We start from the raw sequence: 24,133 nt of genomic DNA on the forward strand, positions 1-24,133 counted from the left end.
ACTTCCTGATTTAAAGAGTTGTGTAGTTCATAGTGGACTTAGTATTTTCTATATAAATTTTCCTTCCATTACTAATTTATTCAGTACTAGACTTTCACTCGTGTATAGCCATTCCGGTTTGACTACTGTATTGTAGTGTTGTATTTTGACATTTTTAGATAAACACTTTTTGTTGTAGATATTCCTAGTTATACCGTATGCTCTTTGCATCTTGTGTATCCTTTCTTCTGTAGCAGTATTTTTCAAACCATTTTCTTAAATTGTTTCTCCCAAATATCTGATTTTCTTTACTTTCCTTATTTGACCAATTTCTTTTATTAGAAATTCTGGAGCATGTTTTATATTTCTCCTAAATTTGTTTTTCTACACAAATTCTTAAACTACTTCTTCTTCTTCTTATTATTATTATTAAACCGTCTCAGAAACTGTGAGATAAAGTAGTATGCCAAGAACACTATCAGCAGTTCAAGGTTAGGCCCTATTCTGTATGCCATTTATAAAATATAATCAAAATGTTAAAAACTGTCTCACTCTCTTTCTCCTTGTCATTTGTCATCCATAGCATTTTCGATTTTCCAAAACTACTTTGTATCGCTTCTTACATGATATAGGCTTCCGTTATTTAAGACGGGCTAATAAAGCAGCTTTCATTGAAACCGATGAAATTAATTGGAGGCACAGATATCTCAGGGAGATAAAACGTTTGAGGGCACAAAATAAAGCTATAATTTACACAGATGAATCGTGGGTAAATATTGGACAGACAGTGACAAAAGAATGGAAGGATACGACAGTGAAAAGTGCATGGCAGGCCACCATAGAAGGGGTGAGTTCGGGACTTATGCCACCGAAAAGCCGAGGACCGCAATTCGCCTTAGTCCACGCGGGTAATGAACATCGTTTTGTTCCAAATACTGAACTAACATTTTTATGCCATAAAAACACGGCGGACACCCACAAGGAAATGACTGGTGAAATTTATGAGAAGTGGTTTTCGGAACAGCTGTTGCCGAACACTCCTGAAGGTGCCGTGATCGCGCTGGATAATGCCGCTCATTATTCCCGTAAGTTGGAACCTTTGCCGGTGGCTTCTTGTCAAAAAGATGACATCGTACAGTGTTTACGTAAAAAACGAATATCTTTTGAGGGCGGGATGCTCAAGCGAGAATTGTTGCATATCGCTTCTCAGCATAGGCCCTGTATGATAAGCAGAGAATAGATGAAATGGCAAAAGCGACAGGTCGGCAGATTCTACATCTCCCTCCTTATCTCTGCGAGTTAAACCCTATTGAGATGGTGTGGTCCCAGGTGAAAAACTACATCCGGTATCATAACGTATCATTCAAGAAAAATGATATGGAAAATTTAATAACCGTTGTGTATAAGAATATTAAGGTGGACAATTGGGCAAATTACATGAACGAAGTAAAGAAAAATGAAAGAGATTTGTGGAAAGCAGACGAATTACAGGACGATGTCGATGATGAACAGTTTTTAATAAGACTTTCTTCATCATCCGGATCATCCTCAAGTTCATCTCCCGAACCCGGTTCATCCAAAGTGGGAACATCAGTGTTTCATACCATGTCCAATAACGGACCATTTATATTGGTACCTGTATTACCAAAAGAAGTCAGGCTGCCTAGAGATATCTTGGGATGAAACTGCAAACCATAGAAATTTCTAGAACTATCTGGCTATTCATTTTATTTCAAATTTATTTATTATCTATACCTGCTAATATTGGTGAGTAAAGTTTGGCAGAGAAACTACCCCTCTTACCAAAACCTTGCATCCCCTCTTATCCTGTAGGAAATAATGCCTGTGTACATGACAAAATCTGCCCACAAAATGTCATATTGTTGGCATGTGTTGAAATAGAAGGGAAATGATGAGCAGTGGTAATAAAAGCTGTATAATAGCCAAATGCCTCCTATATTGGTATGCTTCATTGTATTTATCTACTGGGATACAGTTCATAATTGTTCATTTACAGGCACCGACATCATCGTAGTCGGAAAGGATCTGACAACGAAAGTGAATTATCCAAGTGTTCAGGAAAATCACACGGTCACCGCCGGCATCGGCATCGTTCCCATGGTGCAAAGCGTGATTCAGGAAGTGACCAAGATCAGCATCATCGACACCGTCATAAAGGATCCAGCAAACACCGGTTTGTGACTGTCTGTGTATTTATTTAAATTTATGTTATGGTCTGATGATCTTTGATGCTACTGAGAATCATAAGAGAAATCTCCTTGGTTTTGTGGCAATAGGTTGAACCAAATTTCAATTTTTTTTAATGTTCTCCTAACTTCTTCAATAATTTTGACTTCTCTTACTGCCATTTTATCAGTACCTTTTTACTCTTTAGTCTGTTTATTTATTTTTCTCCTTGAAGTAATACTTAAAAGCATTATGTTGAGGTTTATAATTGCTTTAAATATTTTCTGAACAGCCTTGAGAGGAACAACTATTTTCACTTCAACTCAACATTAAAGTTTAAATTTCTACTCCTCATCTAGAAAATTCTGTACATCATTTGCAAATTCTATTGCTATGCCAGTCTGAAATGATTTATTAGATATAACAATTTCATTAGAAATTTAATTAAAATTAGTCTTAGGTACAACATTTCCTTAGATAAAGTGTATCTAGTTGTTTGACTGGCATAACAACTGACGGTGTAGGTATTCCTGATTATACAGCATTATGTGTCATATATGTATTGTACTTAGGCATGGCAGTCACTATGAGCTTGTTGACTCAGAGGCTCAGTGGAAGGAAGTACAACGCAAACAGGCAGAAGGGAGTACAGGTATCCATCAAGCCATGGTTGTTTCTAACAGGCGCTCTGGGTACATGAACAGTGGAATGGAAACAGAATCGGAACTCTCATATCACCATAAGCGTAAACAGAAGCAGAAACATAGGTATGCAACAATAAGACTTTCTCTTTTTGTACAAATGAGATGTACCTTTAGCCGGAATCATGTGCATAATTTATTTCTAATTCTTGAAACATACATTTGCTTCATACCCATACACCATGGTGGTAAAAAAATGGTGGATCACTTAATCACTTATGTTACACTCTTCCCTAAACATTCTCATACTTTATTTGTGGATGTTTTATCTATACTCATTAATGGGAGAGATTAAAAATAAATTTTGTCCTGTGAAATTCATTTTTACATCTGCACAATCAGTTTTATACTTCAGTCTGCCATTAAAATATTTTCAGTTTTACAACATGGTTGAAATGTCTGTTCAAGGTTAATATGCAGTTTTACCAAAGGTTACACAGTTTTTAATCTCATTTCTGAAGTTAATGTTACTTTTAATCTGTGGAGATGTTGTAAGAGTTGTTTATAGAATGGGTGCAGCTTTGACATCGAATGCTATTTAAACCTCAGTCAAAATTGCCCAATGTTCCATACAGTATTACTGTTGACAGAAGGCCCTGATCGTGTTGTAGGATGTCTTAATAACAAATTCTTTGCCCTCTATATCTCTTGCATCATTGCTTTTCATCAGCAGCTGGAAGCAGGAAATATCTCCAAACTGTAAGGAACATAAATGCTAGTGAGAGGACAATTAGACAAGGGGTAGTTGAAGATAATTTAATTTGAACAGACGAGCAATGAATTTACTCAGTAGTATGACCGCTGTTTGAAAGGCAGAATGAAACACAGTTTTGGAAATAACTAAAATAGAAAGTCTTTAAAACAAGTTTTTTAGAAAATTAAATTTAAAAAATGAAGGATTAAGTGATCCACTCATTTTTCTAGTCAAGGTATGTCTGGGGAGTGAATACTCAAAAAGTCATGTTATTCTGTCAATAAGGTCGAGATCCCGCTCGCCATCAGAAAGCAAACCCCGGCTACCTGACGAGCTCAAGAAACATCTTGAGTTTGATCTCATTGACACAGAGGGAATGAGTGAAGCCCAGCTGAGAGAAATCCCATACAAAGTTGTAGAAACTAACACCAAGGCAATGCGTGTAAAACTCTCCCCATCTTGTAAACGAAGGCAGCGATCCCCTCGAAGAACTAAGAGGTAAGTGAAAGAAGATACTGTTTATTATATTCTGTACTTACCATACATGTCTCTTAAGGACATTTTGTTCCTTATATCATACCAACCACTGCTTCCCCTTCAGAACATTAAGTAATAACACATATATGAAAACTTCAAGTGATGTCACAATTCATATAAAAACATAAATTTTACTGTGCTAAGTATAATTACATTGTAGGCATAAACTTTATTACAGTAATTTCTACCTTATTTTTCTTCAATTGTAGCCTTTTTCAATAGTGCTGAACCTCCCTTAATCACACGTTATAACAACACTTGTATGAAATCTCTTACTCTCACCCCACCACAGCACAACAAAAACTACCAGCTTTAACAATTTCTGCCAAAAGAATTTGGAAGTGAAAGAATACAGGGTGTTGTTAATTGTTGTTTGGAGTAAACCAGATATTTCTGCGTCTCATTCCTGCGAGTCCCGAACTTGGGCTCACTTGCCTGCTACTCGTTCCGATCATAGTGCAGACTCGCAAGATGAAGAATAATGAACTGGAATGCAGGAGTGGTAAATACTACTGTGTTGTAGATAGTTTTAACCATGGCAGAGGTGAGTTGTTAAAATATGCGAGAAAAGGGCGTCTCATATGTCGTTAAAGCAGGACAGTACTTCACACATTCAAATACAGGACACCAGGCAAACCTACCTATAACACACCAATTTTGAGATACATGTTTGTTTCTCTAATGATAAGAGAACTGTGTGGGTTGGACCTGAGCAATTGAAGAGCTCGGCTCAAGAACCAGACAGCTCCACTTTTTGGTCAATTTCATTTTTTTTTGCCGTAAGCTATCGTAAAAACAAGCTCAATCTGCTGGTGCAAAAACTTTACCGGTGCAGTGATTTGGTGCGTAGTAGGAGTGTAAAAGGAGCTGTCGGAGTTGTTTTAACTGTTTCTTGTGGTGGTTGTACTTCAATGTTCGAGTGGACACATATTTTATAAGGGGCAATTGTGATTGTATAACTTTTGTATACACTCTGGAAAGACAGGCAAATCATTCTGTTATATGTACGATGAAACTATTGGTAGGAAGGGTCAAAATGAGGCAATTAGCATTGATCATTTCTTACAAAGAGAGATAAGTGATGACATCATAGCTTCCTTCCCTGCGACTGGACCTATGATGTAATCGAGAAGGAAAACCGAAAGCGAGAGAGAATATATTTGCCACAAGATTATCGTGCCTGCAACGTTGACAGTGTCAAAATATAGATACGTTGAATACAACAGCAATGGACTGTCGTGCAGTGTCAATGCAAGTACCAAGGTAAAGGATGTCTTGGTTTTGGGGAAAGCAGGCTCTACACTTTTCTTATGAATTTTTTGCGTCTCCTGAAAATGTTTATATTTTGGAGCTGTCTGGTTCTTGTACTGGGCTCTTCAATTGCAATGAAACTTGGTAAGATTATCAAGTAAAACATCGTAAATTTAATGAAGATAGTTCTACCATAGAATAATATTTATAAACTTAAAAGATAGTAATTTTTGCTGCTGTTTTAAATGGAATATTATGTATCAAAGATATTGACTGCAATAAAACTTGTTAGGACGATCCATTAATGCATCAGAACATCGCTGCACACCTGCCATTGTTATATAGGCTGTCCACAGCATGATGACATGAGTGATTCTGAAGAGGAATCCAGAAGTTCCTCATTGGTGCTAATAAAATATATTAATTGTTTGTACACTGAGTGGCCAAAAGTCACAGGAAGGGGTGTCCCATTAGAAAATGTGCTATGATTGGCCCCTGAGTATTGTGGCTAGCTGCGGCGTAGCTGAGCGTTCTGTTACAGACATCAGTGTTGTGAAGATGGCAACACATCGCGAGTTAACTGACTTTGAACGTGGGGTGATCATCAGCGCACTATGCATGGGTCATAGCGTTGTGGAATTTAAATGCGAATTCGGGTTTCCGAGGTCAACAGTGTCGAGGTCTTTGATATCGTAGAGAGAATGTTACCACTCACGTAAACTGCCGCACGGGAAGACCACAGGTGTTTAACAAACAGACATCACGTTGCATCCGGAGAACAATACTGGGCACTTGACGGGCTACTGTGAGTCAGATCACTGCCCAGTTGAACGTTGGGAGTCAGAAACCCATTTCTACCAGGACTGTAAGGAGGTAACTGTAATGCATAGGCTTCACCAGCCAACGATCAACTCATGTCCCTTTGCTGACTCCTCGACACAGAGCTCAACGACGTGCATGGGCCCGCGAACATCGGCAATGGACCATGGAACAGTGGTGATGTGTGATATGGTCCGATGAATCCCGGTTCCAGTTGTATCGAGCTGATTGGTGCATGAGACTGTGGCGTATGCCCCATGAAGCTATTGATCCTGCGTGTCAATAAGGTTGTATCCAGGCGGAAGGTGGCATAGTTCTGGTCTGGGCGGCGTTCTCATGGTTGCAATTAGGCGTCATTGTCCGCCTGCATGCACCATGTCACCGCTCTGTGGTGGCATGCAGGTGGATGGAGGAGCACTCCAGTGAAGTTACGACCACGGATTGGCCCTCCAGATCCCCCGATCTTAATCCAATCGAGCATTTATGGGATGCTGTCGTTGCTGGTGTACGTTCCATGAACATCGCACCAACTACACAAGACCAATTGTGGGTAGCAGTGCAAGATGCGAGAGTCCACGTCCCTCCAGTAAGATTCCAACACCTTGCAGAGTCGATGCCTCACCGTATTGCTGCTGTTTTGAGGCTCGCAGCAGAGCGACTCGTTATTAACATCACATTCAATGTCTTCCCATAACTTTTGGCAACTCAGTGTATATTAATTTTGTGTGTGCGTGTGCGTGTGCGTGCGTGCATGCGTGCGTGACTAAGAAAAGAGTGAGGCAAGGCTCCAGGTTGTTCCCTCTCGTTTTCAATGTTTTTATAGAAGAGTCAATAAAGGAAATCAAAGAGGAATTTGGAAAAAGGAATTACAATGAGAGATTTGCTGATGATATTATTTTATCTGAGTCTGTAGAAGATCTGGAGAAATTGCTGAATGGTAGGGACAGAGTCTTGGAGAAGGCATACAAGATGAAGATTAATAAGTCCAAAACAAAAGTAACGGAGTGCGGTTGCATTAAGTCAGATAATGCAGGAAGTGAAGTCTTAAAAGGAGTAGATGAATATTGTTACTTGGATAGGAAAATAACTAACGATGGCGAAAGTACGGAGGACATAACATGGTAACTAGCACAACAAAGGGAGGTCTTTCTTAAGAAAAGAAATTTGCTCACTTCAAACTTTGATATAGTAATTAGATTTTTGAAGACTTTTGTCTGGAGTGTGGCACTGTATGGAAATAAAACGTGGGCGATAACTAGCTCAGGAAAAAAAAAAAAAATTGAAATGTGACATCACAGAAGAATGGTGAAGGTGAGATGGGTAGATGAATGAAGAGAGACTGAATCGAATTAGTGAGAGGAGATTGACTTCGCTAAATTTGACCAGAAGAAGAAATGTAATGATTAGACACATCTTAAGACGCGCAGGATTTGTTCAGTTTGTTTCTGAGAGAAGTGAAGACAGTAAGAATGGTAGGAGTAGATAAAGGTATGAATATGACAAGCAAATTAGAACAGATGTAGTACGTAGCAGCTACGTAGAAATAGGTTAGGAGGGGATAGAGTGGCATGGAGAGCTGCATCAAACTGGTCTGTGGACTGATGACCAACAGCAACAAGTTCAGTTAATAGTTCCGCTGAAGTTTCATTGAAATCTGTGTGGTTTCTCCCAACAGTTCTCCTGTGAGCATTCATTAGGAAATGAGACTTTTCTTTGATCTTGCCAATGGCATTCCTTTGCAGAAGAGCTGTGGTAGCCTGAATGGCCAGTGAGGTGCCATCTCACTACACTCAACCACTTTTTTTAACATTCGTGAATAAAATTCCAAATTAAAAGAATTGGGAGAATTTGGAAACATAATTTGTCAAGTGGTTATGTTTATTTATGTTCATGAATAAATAAATATTTGGATACATTCTTCTGCAAGGAAGTGGTATCAGGAAGGGCATCCAGTCATAAAACTGGGGCCAATTGTACATGTGCAAGACACATTGTACCCTTGACTCTACCCGGGTGCAGGAATAATGACAGAGTTATATTATTATTAAAGTAATCAAATGATACTCTCTATTTGAGTGCTTTCAGTGTCAGTGCTTGTTCTGTTTTCAGTTGCTCCACACAGGACGAGAGGTGTCAACCTCCCAGTAGTGGAGACAGTCCCCCACCTCCTTACTCTCCGCCACAGAACCAGAACACGTCGTCTTCTGAGATTTCCAACACTCACAAAACAAATTCTCTTGGAAATCTAACGGGAAGTGCAGACTTAGGGCAACCAAATGGTAATGGACTTCCAGATTTTCTTACTAAGGATTGTGCTTCAAGCTCTAGCAGCCATAGCCCAGCCGGTTCCCTCAGATCTCGGAACATTAACAGCAATGCCGTCAACAGTACCAACAGTCATTTACCAAGGTATGAGGAAGTCCCCCCACCTGGTTTCTTTATATGATAAGAGAAATGTATTATGGTTATCCTATAGATGCTTTCTTATGTGTAAAGCTAAATAATGTAATTTCCTGTTTCATTGGCTTATTGTACATGGAGATTGAAAGGAACGCGAATGAAACAGTTGGAGAAAAAAAAGCCAATGACAAGTGGTGTTTTTTACCAAAGTAAAATTTAAATTTTACGCGGTTTTCCAAATAACTTTTGAAGAAAGCTTTAAGGTTTATCTTTTCTTTTTCTTTTTTTCCCCTTGGTCTGTTTGATATGATCCTTCAGTAGGAAATTGTTCATTGTCTCTGTGTTGAGGAAAGTGACAGATAAACCTTTACCAAAGTTTACCAGCGATGTTCATTAGGTTGTTCATTTCAGTTTCATCATGTAATTAGAATAGACTAGAGAATATTAATAGTATCTTACATAATATTCCATGCTGTGCTGCTTTCTAGGTTAAGATCTTAATGTTGATCATGATAATTGTTGAACTTTGTATTTCTACTAACAAATATTGCACCTAAAGAAATGTGCTCTACAAGTTACTCCACTAGTTTTCAAACAGTATTATCTATGCTTGATTACTTAATTGGATCTTCTGACGAACAAGTTTTCTCACTATAACATCCGAATGTTTCATTAGATTGGTGCTTATACTGAATTAATATTATGATGAAGGTTATTACAGTAAAACCTCGATTATATTCCTGGAAACTATGTTTTCTCTGATTTTTCATCCAAATTGCGTGGTCCCGCGTGCATCCTAATTAAATCACATTGTAAAAATCCTCCATTATCCGCTCCTTGAAAAAATTATTTCCTGGATCAACCATCCAGAAATTTCAGTCCCATCAATGCTAAATCCTCGATCAAGTGTTTTTCAAGAAACTGTATCTCACAAAAGGACGGCTACGGCATACTTCTGGATCTTGGTGTTAACGCCCCGTCATTACAATAATGAGAGCAAGTACTGATACTGTACTGGAAAAGCGATCGGTGGTGAACTTGCATGAGGGACCATCACATTCCGGTAGTATTGTTTAGTGAATCCTCGGAAATCATAAAGCAGACAGTGGCTACAACAATTGGAAGGAGACAGAGCGCATTTCGACAGCTCTACTTGAAGACGGAACGGGTTTTGTCAAATCTTCGTACTTGTAAAACGTCTACATTATGTCCAGCGTTAGATGTTTATTTCTTTTACTTTTTTCAATTGTATCAGTGAACAGGTTTTCAGCACTTCCCTAGGCTTTGAGGCAGGAATCAAAACTGCTCTTTCGTAACACAAGTCATCATCATCATCTGCAGTTTCCAGCTGTTGGCCGGGTCTGCTTCTTAACACAAGTCTAGTATTTTAATATTATCGTATACAATTATGTTATCGAGACCAGAACAGATGTTGCAGCTTACATGTATAATGCCATGGGAGAGCTTGGGATTGCCTGTTATTGTTTTGGTCTTAATATAAGACGGAATTTTACGTTTCTGTGTTAAAATGTTATAAAAACCGCAGTTGTTTTATTTGCGTGCATTACATTTTAATAGTTTGCATAATTTTCCACTTGTACTGACTTGTTCAGTGAGTGCGCTTTCCATTTGAGCTCAAGGTCACAAAAAAACGTAATTTCTGAAGTTTTGATGATATTTTTTTCTATTTCCAATTTGATTGTGATTTATGATGGGCAGAATTAAATATAATGCATTGAGGAACTTTTGAGAATCAATGCTTACATTCGAAACCATATTCTCAAACCTTTAAAAGCTGATGTAGGCCTGATTTGCGCGGTAAAAGATTTCCAGAAACTGATTATGGACAGTATACAGGTGACCAAATTACAATAGAAGATTTAAAAAAGAGATTTCGCCATTATGTTGAGCGTTTTTGTATCTAATGTGCTTTATTTGATTAGATTAGAGAATAAAAAACTACTTGTGGTCGACTGTTGTTTGGCTTGGCATTATTAGATTTTTCGAAGAGTTTGGCTGATCATAGTTGCTGAAATGAAAGAAGTTTTCACGAGAAACTGACGAAGTTTCTCCGGTAAAATTGAATGTAAAGTTTCGAGATTTTTAACTCGTGTAATGGTAATTAACGTTTGCATCCAGCCCCACGGTCTAACTTGCTTGCCTCTCACCTGGAGGGCCCGGGTTCGATTCTCGGGCAGGTCAGGCACTTTTACCTGGATATGAGGGCTGGTTTCAGGTCCACTCAGAGCCTACGATTACCTTTAATTGAGGAGCTATCGAATGGTGATGTGGCGAACCCAATCTAGAGATCCAGGCAAAACGGCCGAGAGGATTCGTCACACTGACAATACGTCACCTCGTGATCTGCAGGCCTTCGGGCTGAGCAGCGGTCGCTTGGTTAGCGAAGGCCCATTGGGTCTGTAGTTTGGTTTAGGAGTGTTTGTAAGATTATACTTATTTCATTTTTGTGATGTTTAACCATATTGTTGATGATTCATTCATTCCTGGATGTTCCGTTTTCCCGTGTTGTATGTATTTTTTTCTGTGGTCCCTCTAAAAACAGAGAATCGACATTCCACAGTACTTATTTTGTCAGTCCTGCTAGTGAGATACAGTTTCAAAATAATATTTGTTAGTAATTACTTGGTATGCAGTTCAATGTACTCCTAATATCATGGATACTATGTCAGTAAAAATATTGGGAGTGTACCCTGCTTAACATGCACATCCATTTCTTTAGTTATTTCTTCCCACCTTTTCAAAGAAATAAATCTTTTTTTGTCCCGCAAAGACTTTAGTTTTTTCTTCACTACACATGGTGTGAGTTCGTACGAATATGCATAAAAATTAAACTCATTTCAGCTGCAAACTTGTTTCGACTAGTTCTTGCATCAGCTGATGAAGAGTACGCATGCACTGGAACCACCCACATAACTTGATTGGATGTGATCGTCAGAATGACCGTTCGTCAGAAAATGCATGTCGGAAAGCAAGTCTCGCTATTTTATTACTCTGAATCAAAGGCACACACTTTACTGCAACTTGTCTACCCACTAGTATGAAGTCGTACTTTCAGTGAAAGGAGACCTGGTCTCAGTTCCAATGGGACAGTTGGAGACAGCACTGATTGTGAGCCACTGTGAGATATGTGCCAAATTTCTATTCTATCTTCTTCTTGACTGTGTCCACATCCATAAAGTAATTGTTATAGTGTTATTAGCTGCCATCCTCAGAGGTCCGAGTTCCATTTCCAGCCCTGTCAGAAATGTAAGATAGACATCATTCAATTGGAATGTGATTAGAAAGGCACATGCTTCAAAAGCTTTATTGTTGCAAAACACTAATTTTAAAATTCTGAATGCTAATTTCTGGATTTGAACATGCAACACATCTGATGTAGAAAGTCTACCTCTAAAGCATCTTTAGTGTTGAAATTGATAATTAACAAGAGGGGTCAGAATAACAACATGAGACAAATCTTTACTACTGAGGGATCATTTAGCAACAAATTTAAAAGTTGATGAAACAGATCAGTGCATCATTCACTATAGGGCATTTCCAAATTTGAGATAATTGTTTTAAAATAGGTTGATAATATTAATCACTGAATATTAATCATTTTTCATTTATTAAATAGTTCGAATGTGTAGAATTCATCACCTGATTTCAGTCATTGTAACAGTAACTTACTGCAAAAACTTTTGAACTATAGCCATGCCTTACTTATATTCCAGGTTTTTTTATCCTCTCTTTATTGACAGTATTTTTAATAATAGGAATTGAAATTAAATTTTCAATATTTGTCTGTGATTTGGTGATTATGGTCTCATGAAAAATGTCTTTACACCACTTACGATATTCTTCATGATTAGTTCCAGAAAGTCAACAGAACAAACTCCAAGATCCTGAACTCTAATCCTATGCTGTTAGTAGGGGATTCTTTGAGTTGAATTATTTAATTTAATTTAGTACTTGCATATCCCCTAAAGCAAAGTTCCTCTTGAAGATATGAATCAGAACAAAATACCAAATCTGTATGCATTAATGATTTTGTTTATTATTTAATGAGAAGTGACACCAAAGGGAAACCAATTTATATATTTTATCACCTTTTTAATATATTTTTTCTGTATGAATGGAATTTTTTCTGTATCATTTGTTCACTGTTGGAAGTTCTTAACACATGGAGAATATTTTATGTTAGATGATTTGTAACTAAAGAATTAATTGTCATATTTCATATTAGTGGAGAGTGAATATTCTTTAATTATAAATCATCACATGTGAAGTAACGTATCTGCTGCAAATGCTGTTTTGCCGGATAAGTTACTTTAGGACATTGTACTACTTGGTTACCAGTAAAAGTAAGATATGTTACTTGCATGCTCGATGTCTCAGAGTACATTGTTCGTGATTTTCTAAAAGAGATTTGGTGTAATGCTGTCTTCCATCTTTCACTTCTGCTCCAATATGCATGATTTCCACTGTCAAGTTGCTTTTGCAAGATGGGGAATACCTGACTTTTTAATACCATCTATTAGAAATCGGATGATCGAAGATATTTTGCAACTAGTACTGAAAAAAGAAATGCATAGCATAGAAGACTGGAAAATAATTGTTCTGGTAGGCTTGTATACTGCATTCTGTTTTTCAATTCATGTCTACCTTCAGGATATTGTAACTTTTATTTCATTCTGGTAAATAATAGTAATAATAATAATGATGATGATGATGATGATGATGATAATCGGCTCTCAAAGAAAATTTGGATTTGTCTGAATCCAAGAAAGATGGTCCCAAGAGTGCATGAAAGACCTGTGAGATAAAAGCATTGTGGAGGATAAAATCAATGACCAGGATCATTTTAGGAGAATTGTTAAAATTCATCCTGGCTTTATGGTGGTGTCAGAACTCAGAAGATGGAGAGGGCCTTTACAAGAAGAGCAAAAGAAAGCACTGCTTGTTGGGCTCCCTGGCAGGACTTCAAAGCCAGCAAACAAACAAGACCTCCTAGACACTGAAAATGAGATTGGTTGTTAACACACAGTCCATATTCCATAGTCCAGTTCAATTTGAATGTAAACAAAAATTTTAAAAAGTAATAATTATGTCAGTCTGATTAGCTCTGTGGCTTAGCTGCTGGATTCACACTCAGAAGGCTGAGGTTCAAATTCTGGTTGATCCTCGGTTGAGATTTTCATCTCAAAAGCCATGTGAGTGTATCCAGCAACCCCAAAAATGGCTGAGATAAGCTTATAAAAAAAAAAATATTAAAAAAATATGTGGCCTCAGCTACTGTATATAGGCATTTTGATTTTATGACATTTATGCTATGTACGAGTTGATTTCAACATTCCATTTTGTTCTACCAAATGTCGAGAAACTGGAACACTATTGGGCAAACTATTACTGAGCTGTAAATGATTTTGTTGGGTAAACACCGAATGTGTCTTTACATGCCAACATCATACAACATGCTTTGCTGAATGGCCTTTATTTGTCCTTTCAAAATTCCTACCACCTCTACTGGGTTTGAACCTATGATCTTAGGATCTAGGGACTGACACTTTACTATTGATCCATAAAGGTGAGTATTTCACCTGGTTATGAAACACTAATGAAATATTGTATGGAAAACTTTTCTGCTAGAACAAAGTGTTATGTTCAGTTTCTGGACTTTTAGATGTGCAAATGGATAAATTTTAGTTATCTTGCCATTATGTTCTGATCCTTGCCTAGTAAACTGACATTCTCGGTACGAAGTATAGATTTCTGTCATTTAAGAATGTCTGTATAATCAGGTTCTCCATCTCACACAAGCAACTTGCACCTTTAGAATCATGGTGCATGGAAATTAACTGTTGCATGCTGTTGGAAATCATTGAATATTATATACCTAAAAGATTGTTCAATCATTGTTTGCATGGCACAGAACTGCATGAAAGTGAAATCTTTAGATCCATACTTGAGACAAGACAATACTGCACTAGAAGTATGATAATATAAAATGAGTACCATAAAGTGAGGTCACTTTGAATGGCTAGGTGACTTTGAACAGTAATTCAGTGTTTATCAAAATTCAGTTCTGTACTCTACCTTGTAAATAGGGAACTAAAGGCCGCAAGCATTAAAAATCACCAATAATCGATACTTTCAGATGATGTAACATTCTATATGAAATCACGTTGTATACCAAGTCCAGAAAATAAAATAAATTTTGGGAAATATAAGTTCATTCCAAACCTCAAATACATTTGCCTAGTATTAGAAGCGTTTTAGGTTTCAGAATTCTAAAAGAGCCTTTGAGAACAAGGTAAATACCTGAATGGACATTTATAGAAAGCATAACATGTTTGTATTCTTTGGTGACACAAAAAAATATGATCTTTCTTCTGAGGAGCAACTTTGAACAGCGGTTTCGTGTTCTTCAACACAGACAAATCAGCTGATCAGTGATCTGTTATTCCATTAGCTTGATTAAAGCCATTGCAATTGCTTTGAAAGACTTTGAAAGGGCTGTTTTTAAATAATTCTCTTATTTTGTAATTAGGCTAGCTACCAATTTCCATTATTAGCAAAATTTTGCCATAATCGTATAAAATATATTCAGTTTGTTGAAGGAAACTCGTAAATAATTCTCAAATATTGTAAATAAGTTACTTTCAAAACTACTTTTATATATACAAAATACTACGCTCTTTCATATGGTAGAGGGGTCATTTAATATTAAATGGTATGACTTGCACAGAATAGGCAAATATTTCTGTGTTCAGAGTGAGCCCCAACTGTGGGGTGACTTTGAACAGTAAAAAGAAAAAAAAAAAAAAAAAAAAAAAAAAAGAGGTTGTTAAAAATATATAATTTGCTTTGTCATATTCAATAACACCTCTTGCAACTTCCTGAAAAGTTTATTGTCAATATCTTGAAAAGTTTTGGTATAATTTACAAAAAAAAATTTTAAGGTGTTCAAAGTGACCCCACTTTACAATACTTGCTATGAAACAGCTACAGTTATCAATTTTAAGATTACTGGCAGTATTTCTAATGCATAAATTCATTTTGTGCTGTATTCTTTTAACAGTATCTTTGCAGTTGTTTCTCAGAGTTTACATTTTTTTAAACTCTTGCCATTTTTTAACATTCCATGTTACACTTTCATGCACCTTTGTTTTATGCCATGATTGTTTTTCTCTTATTTCTCTTTACAGTGATTTTCTTTCATCCCAGATTACACAGACACATTCAGTAAAATAGTATTTAATGTATAGCTTAGGGTGTGATTTCATGCACTCTCAATATTATAAATATAATACAAAATTGCTAACTTGTTATTATCAGATAAATTATGCTCAAGTACTTAAATACGGACCACAAAGCTGTGTGGGGAAATTAACAGACACACAAAATATGTCCTTTTCAGGTGTGCATTTCAAAACGAGTGTGTTGTATCAAATTTTATTTAATATTAGCACTACTTCAGCTTTCATTCTCATCTAACTATCTCTTGTGATTTCACTGATTAATTTATTATGAACACCAAAATATCTGCTTATTTCTGTGGCACTTGGCTGTAGTACAATCAGTAATAAATAGTTTTATTTACTTAGGCCAGGGTGACCAGATGTTCTAGTTTTCACAAAATTATCCCGATATCCCAAGAAAGACTTTTGGGACATCTGAATGTCTGGGTGTTTAGATTGGCCACTTCAGCTAGAAAAAAATTCTTGTGAAGCTATAAGCTGTCAGATAGCGACACTTTATCATTGCACCTGGAGAGTGAATTATTAACCAGAGAGACTATTGTAGCTTCAACATTCTTAAATTTCATGACCAAAATTGGCAACACACAGGAACATTTAGGCTGGAATTCCATAACTACCGGTAACAGATGTTTGCATTTTGCTCTTGGGTTCTTCGTCGCCAAACGCCAAGTTGTCATTTCTGATTTTAACTTTGTGTCCAGTTGTTAGTGAAGTTTGCTTATTTTAAGGAACAAGTTAATATGGCTAAAAGAAAATATGTTTTCAGAAAATATTTAAAATATTCTCAAAATGTCCGAGTTAGTGCAGTGTGTTTCTGGAACAACTGTATCTGTTGAGCACCTCTTTATTCTTATGAATATGTACTGGTATGAAGAAAAAAGTCATCTTGTAGAAACTGTATAGGTTACTAATTCTTAAAACACACATCAGTTGGACATGTTCAGAATTTTATGACTGTCACAAAAATACAGAAGCTCCTGAAACATATCCAAGAGTCTGAAAAATATACTTGAGGTGTTGTAATTATTATGTTATGTAAGTATAGTAATTTGAAATGTCCTTTTTATTGGGCAGAGCTGAAATAAATGCCATGCCCAAAAAGGCGTCCCGGTTTTTCCGTTTCAGAATCTGGTCACTTACGCTGATCGTTGAAGATATCAGCACAAGATGATTGCTAAAATATCTGTCCGCAGTGTTACCTACAGATGTTGAACACATTTGAAATTTTAACAGTGTTTCCTACAGGTCTCTCATAGATGATCTTTTGGATTTCAAACACAAATGAATCATGTCCAATGAAACTGAGATGCATATAATTGCTGCTAACAGAGACAGAGAAAGTTTTGAAGCCAATGCTGATTAATTTATTATGAACACCAAAATATCTGCTTATTTCTGTGGCACTTGGCTGTAGTATAATCAATAATAAATAGTTTTATTTACTTAGGCCAGTGTGACCAGATGTTCTAGTCTTCACAAAATTAATCCGGTATCCCAAGAAAGACTTTTGGGACATCTAAATGTTTGGGTGTTTAGATTGGTCACTTCAGCTAGAAAAGGTGAGGTGAGATCCTTCGTTAGTTCATTGTTGAACCAACTGAATCAATAAAGGTTTTTTTTTTAGTTAGTCTCTTCTTCAGTGTACAAACCATCAAATATGCCTTGGATTATGATTGAAATCTACATATGTTGTAGGAAATTAGTGTATAAAGAGCTAATATACTACATTCCAGAGGAAGGGTAAACAACGTGAAATATGATTTATTTTTTAAATATTTTCATAAATATTTCATTTCTTGTGAGAACATTAACTTCCAAGTATCTTTTAATTTAAAAAAATGAATTATCTATCTTGTCTATTCTGATTCAGGCTGCACAACATCAGACTAGGATTAGTTGGCCCATGTTAATGTTCCTTCATTTTGTAACTGACTTGGGTGTCTTTCAGGCCAAGAAAGAAATGAAACTTTATGAGTTCAATGCTTTGACAACCTGCTATGCTCAAATTAAACCATATTCAGTTACTGGGGTTTATAGAGGATGGTTGCCTAGTTGTACTTCCTCTTAAAACAATAATCACCACCTCCACTTATTGGGGTGTTTGATAATTTTACCTGATGTTGGAATATAAAAATGGAAGTTCAGTGATTGGAAAGAGTATGTGTAGTATTAAGAAGTTCTCTCTTTGCTACTATCTTCACTTAAATTCCCTGACAATATTTATTAAAAATAATTTTTTTGATTGGATTCCTCCTTGGTACCCCATGAATGGAAATTGCACCAAGAAATATAATCTACAGATAAAAAATTTAATTTTGAAACAGGATTTCAGATCAGTTAATCTCGAACATTTCATGGCTGACATTCTTACTTTTATGACTAAACTCTCTGCATTAAAAGACTCCATGTGCATATCAGATGGTGTTGCTAACAGGGTAATGAGAAAAACGCAAAACTACCGTAGTTAATGAAACCAGAATACATTCCTTCATCTCGTCCATATTTTCCAAAATGAATAATAGGCATCTTTATTCTTGTAAAAAAAAAAAAACAGTACAATTCTGGGAACTTGAAATGATATGTACCTCAAAGTATTCTTCAGTTGGTACACTCTCTATATAAAGTTTGTTTCAATTACGTCCAGTAGTTTCCTGTTATAAGCATACAAACTGACAGATGCACAGATGGTCTGCGCATTGGTCTTCAAACTGTCTGAAACATGTAGGCTGTCTGAAGTTCATAATCTTGTTAAACTCAATACCATTGCCATTTAATACCAAACTCCACCAAGTTAGCTCGTTAGTACAGTCTTGTCCTTCATGCCGTAATTCTTCATCGTCTTCCATTATGAGTTATGTTCTAAGAAATCTGGTCAGAAAACAAGAAATTTTGCCAGAAAAAATTGAAGTTTTGGAAAATCGTATCAAAATGAGGAAATCTGTGAAACCTGTTGATGGATGACTATTGGTGAATATGACTGACCAAATAGCATAGTTGGCTAGGTTTCAGCCTTCTTTCTTTTAGATTATGAAATTGAAGCCTGATGCAGTTAGTTTTCAAAAGTGTTTGTAATCTTGTGATGAGAAGAAACCAAACAACAATTCATAGCACCAAGCGAGTTAGGGTTGCGTAGCTGTAAGCTTGCATTTGAGAGATAGCGGGTTCGAATCTCACCTTCTACAGTCCTCAAGATGATTTTCCTTAGTCTCCCATTTTCATACCAGGTAAATGCTGGGGCTGTACCTTAATTAAGGCCATGGCCACTACCTTCTCAATCTTAGATATTTCCCATTCTTCTGTCGCCGAAAATCTTTGATGTGTTAGTGCAACATTAAACAAGTAGCCAGAAAAAAAATTTCATAGCTAATTAGAATTCACTTCAGGTATATTAATTCATTTTTGAAAAGAAGTTGTGAAACAAGCAGAAATCATTGACCTGCTGGTTAACAACACAGTTGAGAATACACACATTACATGGTCCAGAATTTTCAGCACAACCTTGATAGTGTCAGAGAGATTTCTTTTTCTCTTTAATATTTAATGTTGTACAAACTCATGCTATTTTTTTGTGATACTGGGGTGTAAAAGTTGAGGGAAGGTAGTGCTAGTGCTCTTAATTAAAGTACAGCACTGGTATTTGCCTGATGTGAATATGGGGGATTATAGAAACTGCCCTCATGGCTGCTGTAAACAGGTTTTGAACCTATGATCCCCTGAATGCCACCTTACAACTACATGACCAGCTCTTCCTGGCACTGCAGCCCTGATGACCCTCATACTACCAGACAACTGTTATCGTTGCTCAGCCCAAGATTATGAGGTGATGAGTTGACAATGCGAAGATATCTCTGCCATTATTCTTGGCTTTCTAGATTGAGACAGTTACCTTCTCAATTGTTCTTGCACAGGCTGAGTGGACGTCTAACCAGCCCACAGATTCTGCTAAAAATCCCAGACCTGCCAGGAATCAAACCCAGGGCCTCCCATTAAGAGACACATTTGCTACCCTAGACCATGGGGCCAGCACTCCCCATGTTCTCACCATGTGCTTAATCTGGCAAGTCACTTGCAGTATGCTGTTGTCTGTTAGCATTTCTACCTGAGTGTTTATAATTCTGTTGGATGTCCAGGTCATAGAAATGAGGAAGGCAAAAGCTTTTAAGGTTTATTCAAGCATAAGAAATAACCTTGTAATGAAGATTTATCATCCTAGAATATGACTACTTTCCAGGGATATGACTGTGTACCTTAGTGGGATCAGGTCACAGTTATCAGAAAGACAGATGAGGAATAATGTTCTCTGTCCATCGTGCTTTGTTAACTTTCATAGATTCCTCCAGCAGTTCAAGAAAGGTTCATGAGATGTTATTAGCATATGTATAGTACAGGAAGTGACTGTTCCTACACAGAGTTGAATGTAGACGTCCTACCCTGGCAGGAGACTCCTAAACAAATATGAACAACCGGAAATGTTAGTGGCATTCCTCCATGTTTCTAGGGAAAGAAGTGAATGGTAATCACTCTGATGTAGGCTAGAGGATTATTTTGAATTAATCTGCAATTATTCAAGCAACTTTCTGTGATTATCTAGAAGAGTTAGAGGTGAATATTCTTCGTTGCTCCCAGATACCTCTAATGTTTTACTGAACTTCTATGATAATTTTGGTGAAGGTGGATGACAGTGTCTTACAGCATGGACACGAGCATGTAATAGAGCATGGAGGTGGAAGAGGTTGAGGGTTCAGGTGAGTTGGACATGAGGATCTGATAACCCTGCATGATGATAGGTGTGCAGTATGGGAGTGATGGGGAAGTGAAGGTATTGTGCTGGTTGAATCCCAGACTGAGTTACAAGGGAGAGGTTTTAAGTCATCACAGCTAACTATTTTTAATATAGTTTCATGATAATGAGGTTCACATTTTCTGTGGTTTTCTAGGCTTCTTCTTTAAACTAATAGTTTCAGCTAATTACGTTTTAGGGAGGCCGGAAATATACTAATCATGACAGGTTCTGCACACCTCAACAATGAAGGTAATAACCAGATATTCTTATACCATCTCGATGTCTATTGTACTATACCATGCTCATTCTAATTTCAGCGTTACTCAAGACTGTCAAGTTTAATTCAGACTACCAGCATTACTCAGCTTTTGACAACCTTCAGAAGAAAATGACTGAGAAATGATGAGCAACTATGTTACTGCTTTTCTGATTTCAAACCTCAGCAAGCATTTATACTTCCTGCATATGTTGAAGATATTTCCACCCCTAGCATTCTTGTAATTTCCCTTAAAAATTGTCTCTTAAATTGATTGTGAGCTGCAAAATATATCTTTATTCTTCAACTGCAGTGATATCAGTTACTTATGTTAAATTGTCTGGGATACATCATTCATCAAGCTAAGCAGATTTCACAGAACAGAATTGACTAACCCTTGCACTGTGATGATGAAAGTGTTGATGGCTGTACAAAATCCAGTGTGTGATAATTAGTGGTTCTATTAATGAAGTCATAATATTGTAATTGTGGAGACTGGACTTTCATTTAATATGTAGTAAACTTCAGGGACAATTTTATTTATTTTGTCATGTAGAAATTCATAAAATCAGCAGATACAGTCTGAAATAAATGGCATCATTTCACAATTAACTATGAAGTTCTCTGTGGTAGGGGTATGTGGGTGGAGGAGAACAGGATTACGCTTTGTTAGGAAGCCATGGATATCATATCTGTTTTAATAAATATACTGAATCTCTGAAATCAACAAATTATGGTAACATTGTAAGTTATACTAATTTTGTACGTTTATAGAATGCTAAGACTGAGATATATGCTATGTATAATAAATTATTATTATTATTATTATTATTATTATTATTATTATTATTATTATTATTATTATTATTATTATTATTAGGAATTCATCTCTTTTGTTGAAGGATTCCAACTTATCAACAGTTTGATAAATGAGAGAGAATGTTACAAGGAATTTCTTATGGCATAACTCGCAGTGCTTTCCTAAAACTGTATTTTTGGCAAGCATTTTATTACAGACACAGAACTGTAATGTGCAATTTGTATTGAACCAATACCTACCTATAATGTCTCGTCATTAAATACTTTTGAGTTCTGGAAATCGTCCCTTCTCTCATATAGGCACACCTCTACTACATTTATTGTTCTCCAGCTAGTATGTGCTTCATTTTGTGACCTCATTAGTAGCAATTTCCTAGGGAATTTTGATTCAGAAAACTTCATCATGAAGGCATATACACATAAAAAAAAATTAAAAATAGTCTGCACCATCCTGGTTTTTGTTGGACAGTAATCCATATGATCTTTTAGAGATAGGTATGTGCTATTCGACACATTGTAAAGCAAAGAAACATAATGTAATGGGAACACAAACATACCAAACCGAAAATAAAACTCTTCTTTCAGAAAGCTGCCCTCTTGTAAACCAATCCAAATCTCTAATACCAAGTCACATCTCCTCTGGCATTGATGCAGGCTTGCACCCTTCAAGGCGTGCCGATTCATTTAGGCGTCCTCTGTCTAGCCTGTCCCATTCCTCGACGGCATTCCTACGGATATCTGCCAGTGTATGTGGAGGTTTCCTGCGGCACCAGATAGCCCATTTCAATTGATTCCAAGCATGCTCCATGGGATTTAGATTAGGGAGCATGCGGGCCACTCAATCTGAGTGATCCCGACCTCCTGGAGGTATCTATAAACTTGACCATATTAATGGCCTATATTTGTCTGTGTTGTCTGGGCTACTTACAGCGAATTACGGAATTTATTTGGAATCTTCCTTGTGAAATGAATGGGTTCATTATATTATAGTATGTTTAATATTAACAAGGCAGATTCCAATTAAATTCCTTAATTCCCGTCTGGAGGTAGTCAGTTACCAGGCGCGCATGGTGCACTCTGGCACTGTCGTTCTTTAGGTGGAACCCGTTATCAATGTGTTGATGGAAAGCCAGCATAAATGGTTCGATGATGGTGTCCCGATACGCCTTTGCCCGCAGGTTGCATTCAACATTAATGAGCGACATCCGGCAGCCATACATTTCTCCAACACAAACTATAATGGACCCTCCCCTCTGCTGGACCCACAGGGCAGGGCAACAGAGGTGTTTGGTATTTCCAGACTGTTTCCAAAGATGACATTGATGAATATTAAGGATGAGGGCAATTCTACACTCATCCTCGTCCTCACTTGCTCACCCTTACCGGGCAGCATGGTCCTACGGGGTGAGTACTGGTGATCACCAGGGATGCCTAGCATAATAATTCGCATCATGAAGGCGATTGGAGATAATTTGTGGTGTAACAGTCGTGCCAGTGGCCTCCAAGAGTCCTTGCGCTGCTGCGTTGCATTATTACCAGGGTTCCCAAGGGCCCAAATCTGACAGTATTGGTGCTGAGTGGCTGTTATTGACTGTTGCTGTCTGGTACGAGGCAAATCCTCCATACTTCTGGTGTATTGGGAGCAATTCCAAATTGTCATGACAACAGTATGGTTCACCTCGATCACGTAGGCTATTTTCCAAACAAACAGCCGTTGCTTATGGAGTCGCAATACGGGTTTGGTCAAATGAAGTGATCATCCTATGAGACATGTTGACATTCTGGTGGGATCTTCCATTTCGACGTCCGCCTCGTAGCGTAATGGTTAGTTCCCTGTGCTGCCAGAAATTTAAGAATGGCAGGAGGGCTAGTATGTAGTTCAAGTGGTACATGCGGCTCGTCCCCATTGGGGGTGTGCCTGAAAAGAGCTGCATCACCTCAAGATGAGGACACGAGTTTTGTCCGACTTGTTGGCTGAATGGTCAGCATACTGGCCTTCAGTTCAGAGGGTCCCAGGTTCGATTCCTGGCTGGGTTGGGATTTTAATCTTCATTGGTTAATTCCAATGGCCCGGGGGCTGCGTTTTTGTGCTGTTCCCAACATCCCTGCAACTCACGTACCACACATAACACTATCCTCCACCACAATAACATGCAGTTACCTAAACATGGCAGATGCTGCCCACCCTCATCCGAGGGTCTGCCTTACAAGGGCTGCACTCGGCTAGAAATAGCCACACAAAATTATTATTATTATTATTATTATTATTATTATTATTATTATTATTATTATTATTATTATTATTATTATTATTATCCAATTCGACATGTACTTCCAATCCTTGGTGCATAAGAGTGCACTAGAGCCCAGATTAAATTATTCAAGAGTTGGCAACACTTGCAGCCCTGTTTCCTTGCACGAGAGTTGCCTATGAGGGATAAGTAT

General features: G+C 37.3%; 1 protein-coding gene across 11 annotated transcripts in view; it reads left to right on the forward strand.

The window, feature by feature from the left end:
* Positions 1-24,133, forward strand: part of LOC136863859 (band 4.1-like protein 4) — a 1,130,227-nt gene that overhangs the window by 995,530 nt on the left and 110,564 nt on the right. For all 11 annotated transcript variants that reach the window (XR_010859221.2, XM_067140208.2, XM_067140209.2 and 8 more), the window contains exons 15-18: positions 1,997-2,173; positions 2,739-2,933; positions 3,847-4,059; positions 8,278-8,577. Coding sequence is in view for 10 of the 11 variants with exons in the window: in XM_067140208.2 (XP_066996309.2) it covers positions 1,997-2,173; positions 2,739-2,933; positions 3,847-4,059; positions 8,278-8,577 (885 nt within the window). In the remaining variant the exon portion in view is untranslated. The remainder of the gene's footprint in view (positions 1-1,996; positions 2,174-2,738; positions 2,934-3,846; positions 4,060-8,277; positions 8,578-24,133) is intronic.

Source organism: Anabrus simplex, chromosome 2 (assembly GCF_040414725.1).
Source record: "Anabrus simplex isolate iqAnaSimp1 chromosome 2, ASM4041472v1, whole genome shotgun sequence".
Lineage (NCBI taxonomy): Eukaryota > Metazoa > Arthropoda > Insecta > Orthoptera > Tettigoniidae > Anabrus > Anabrus simplex.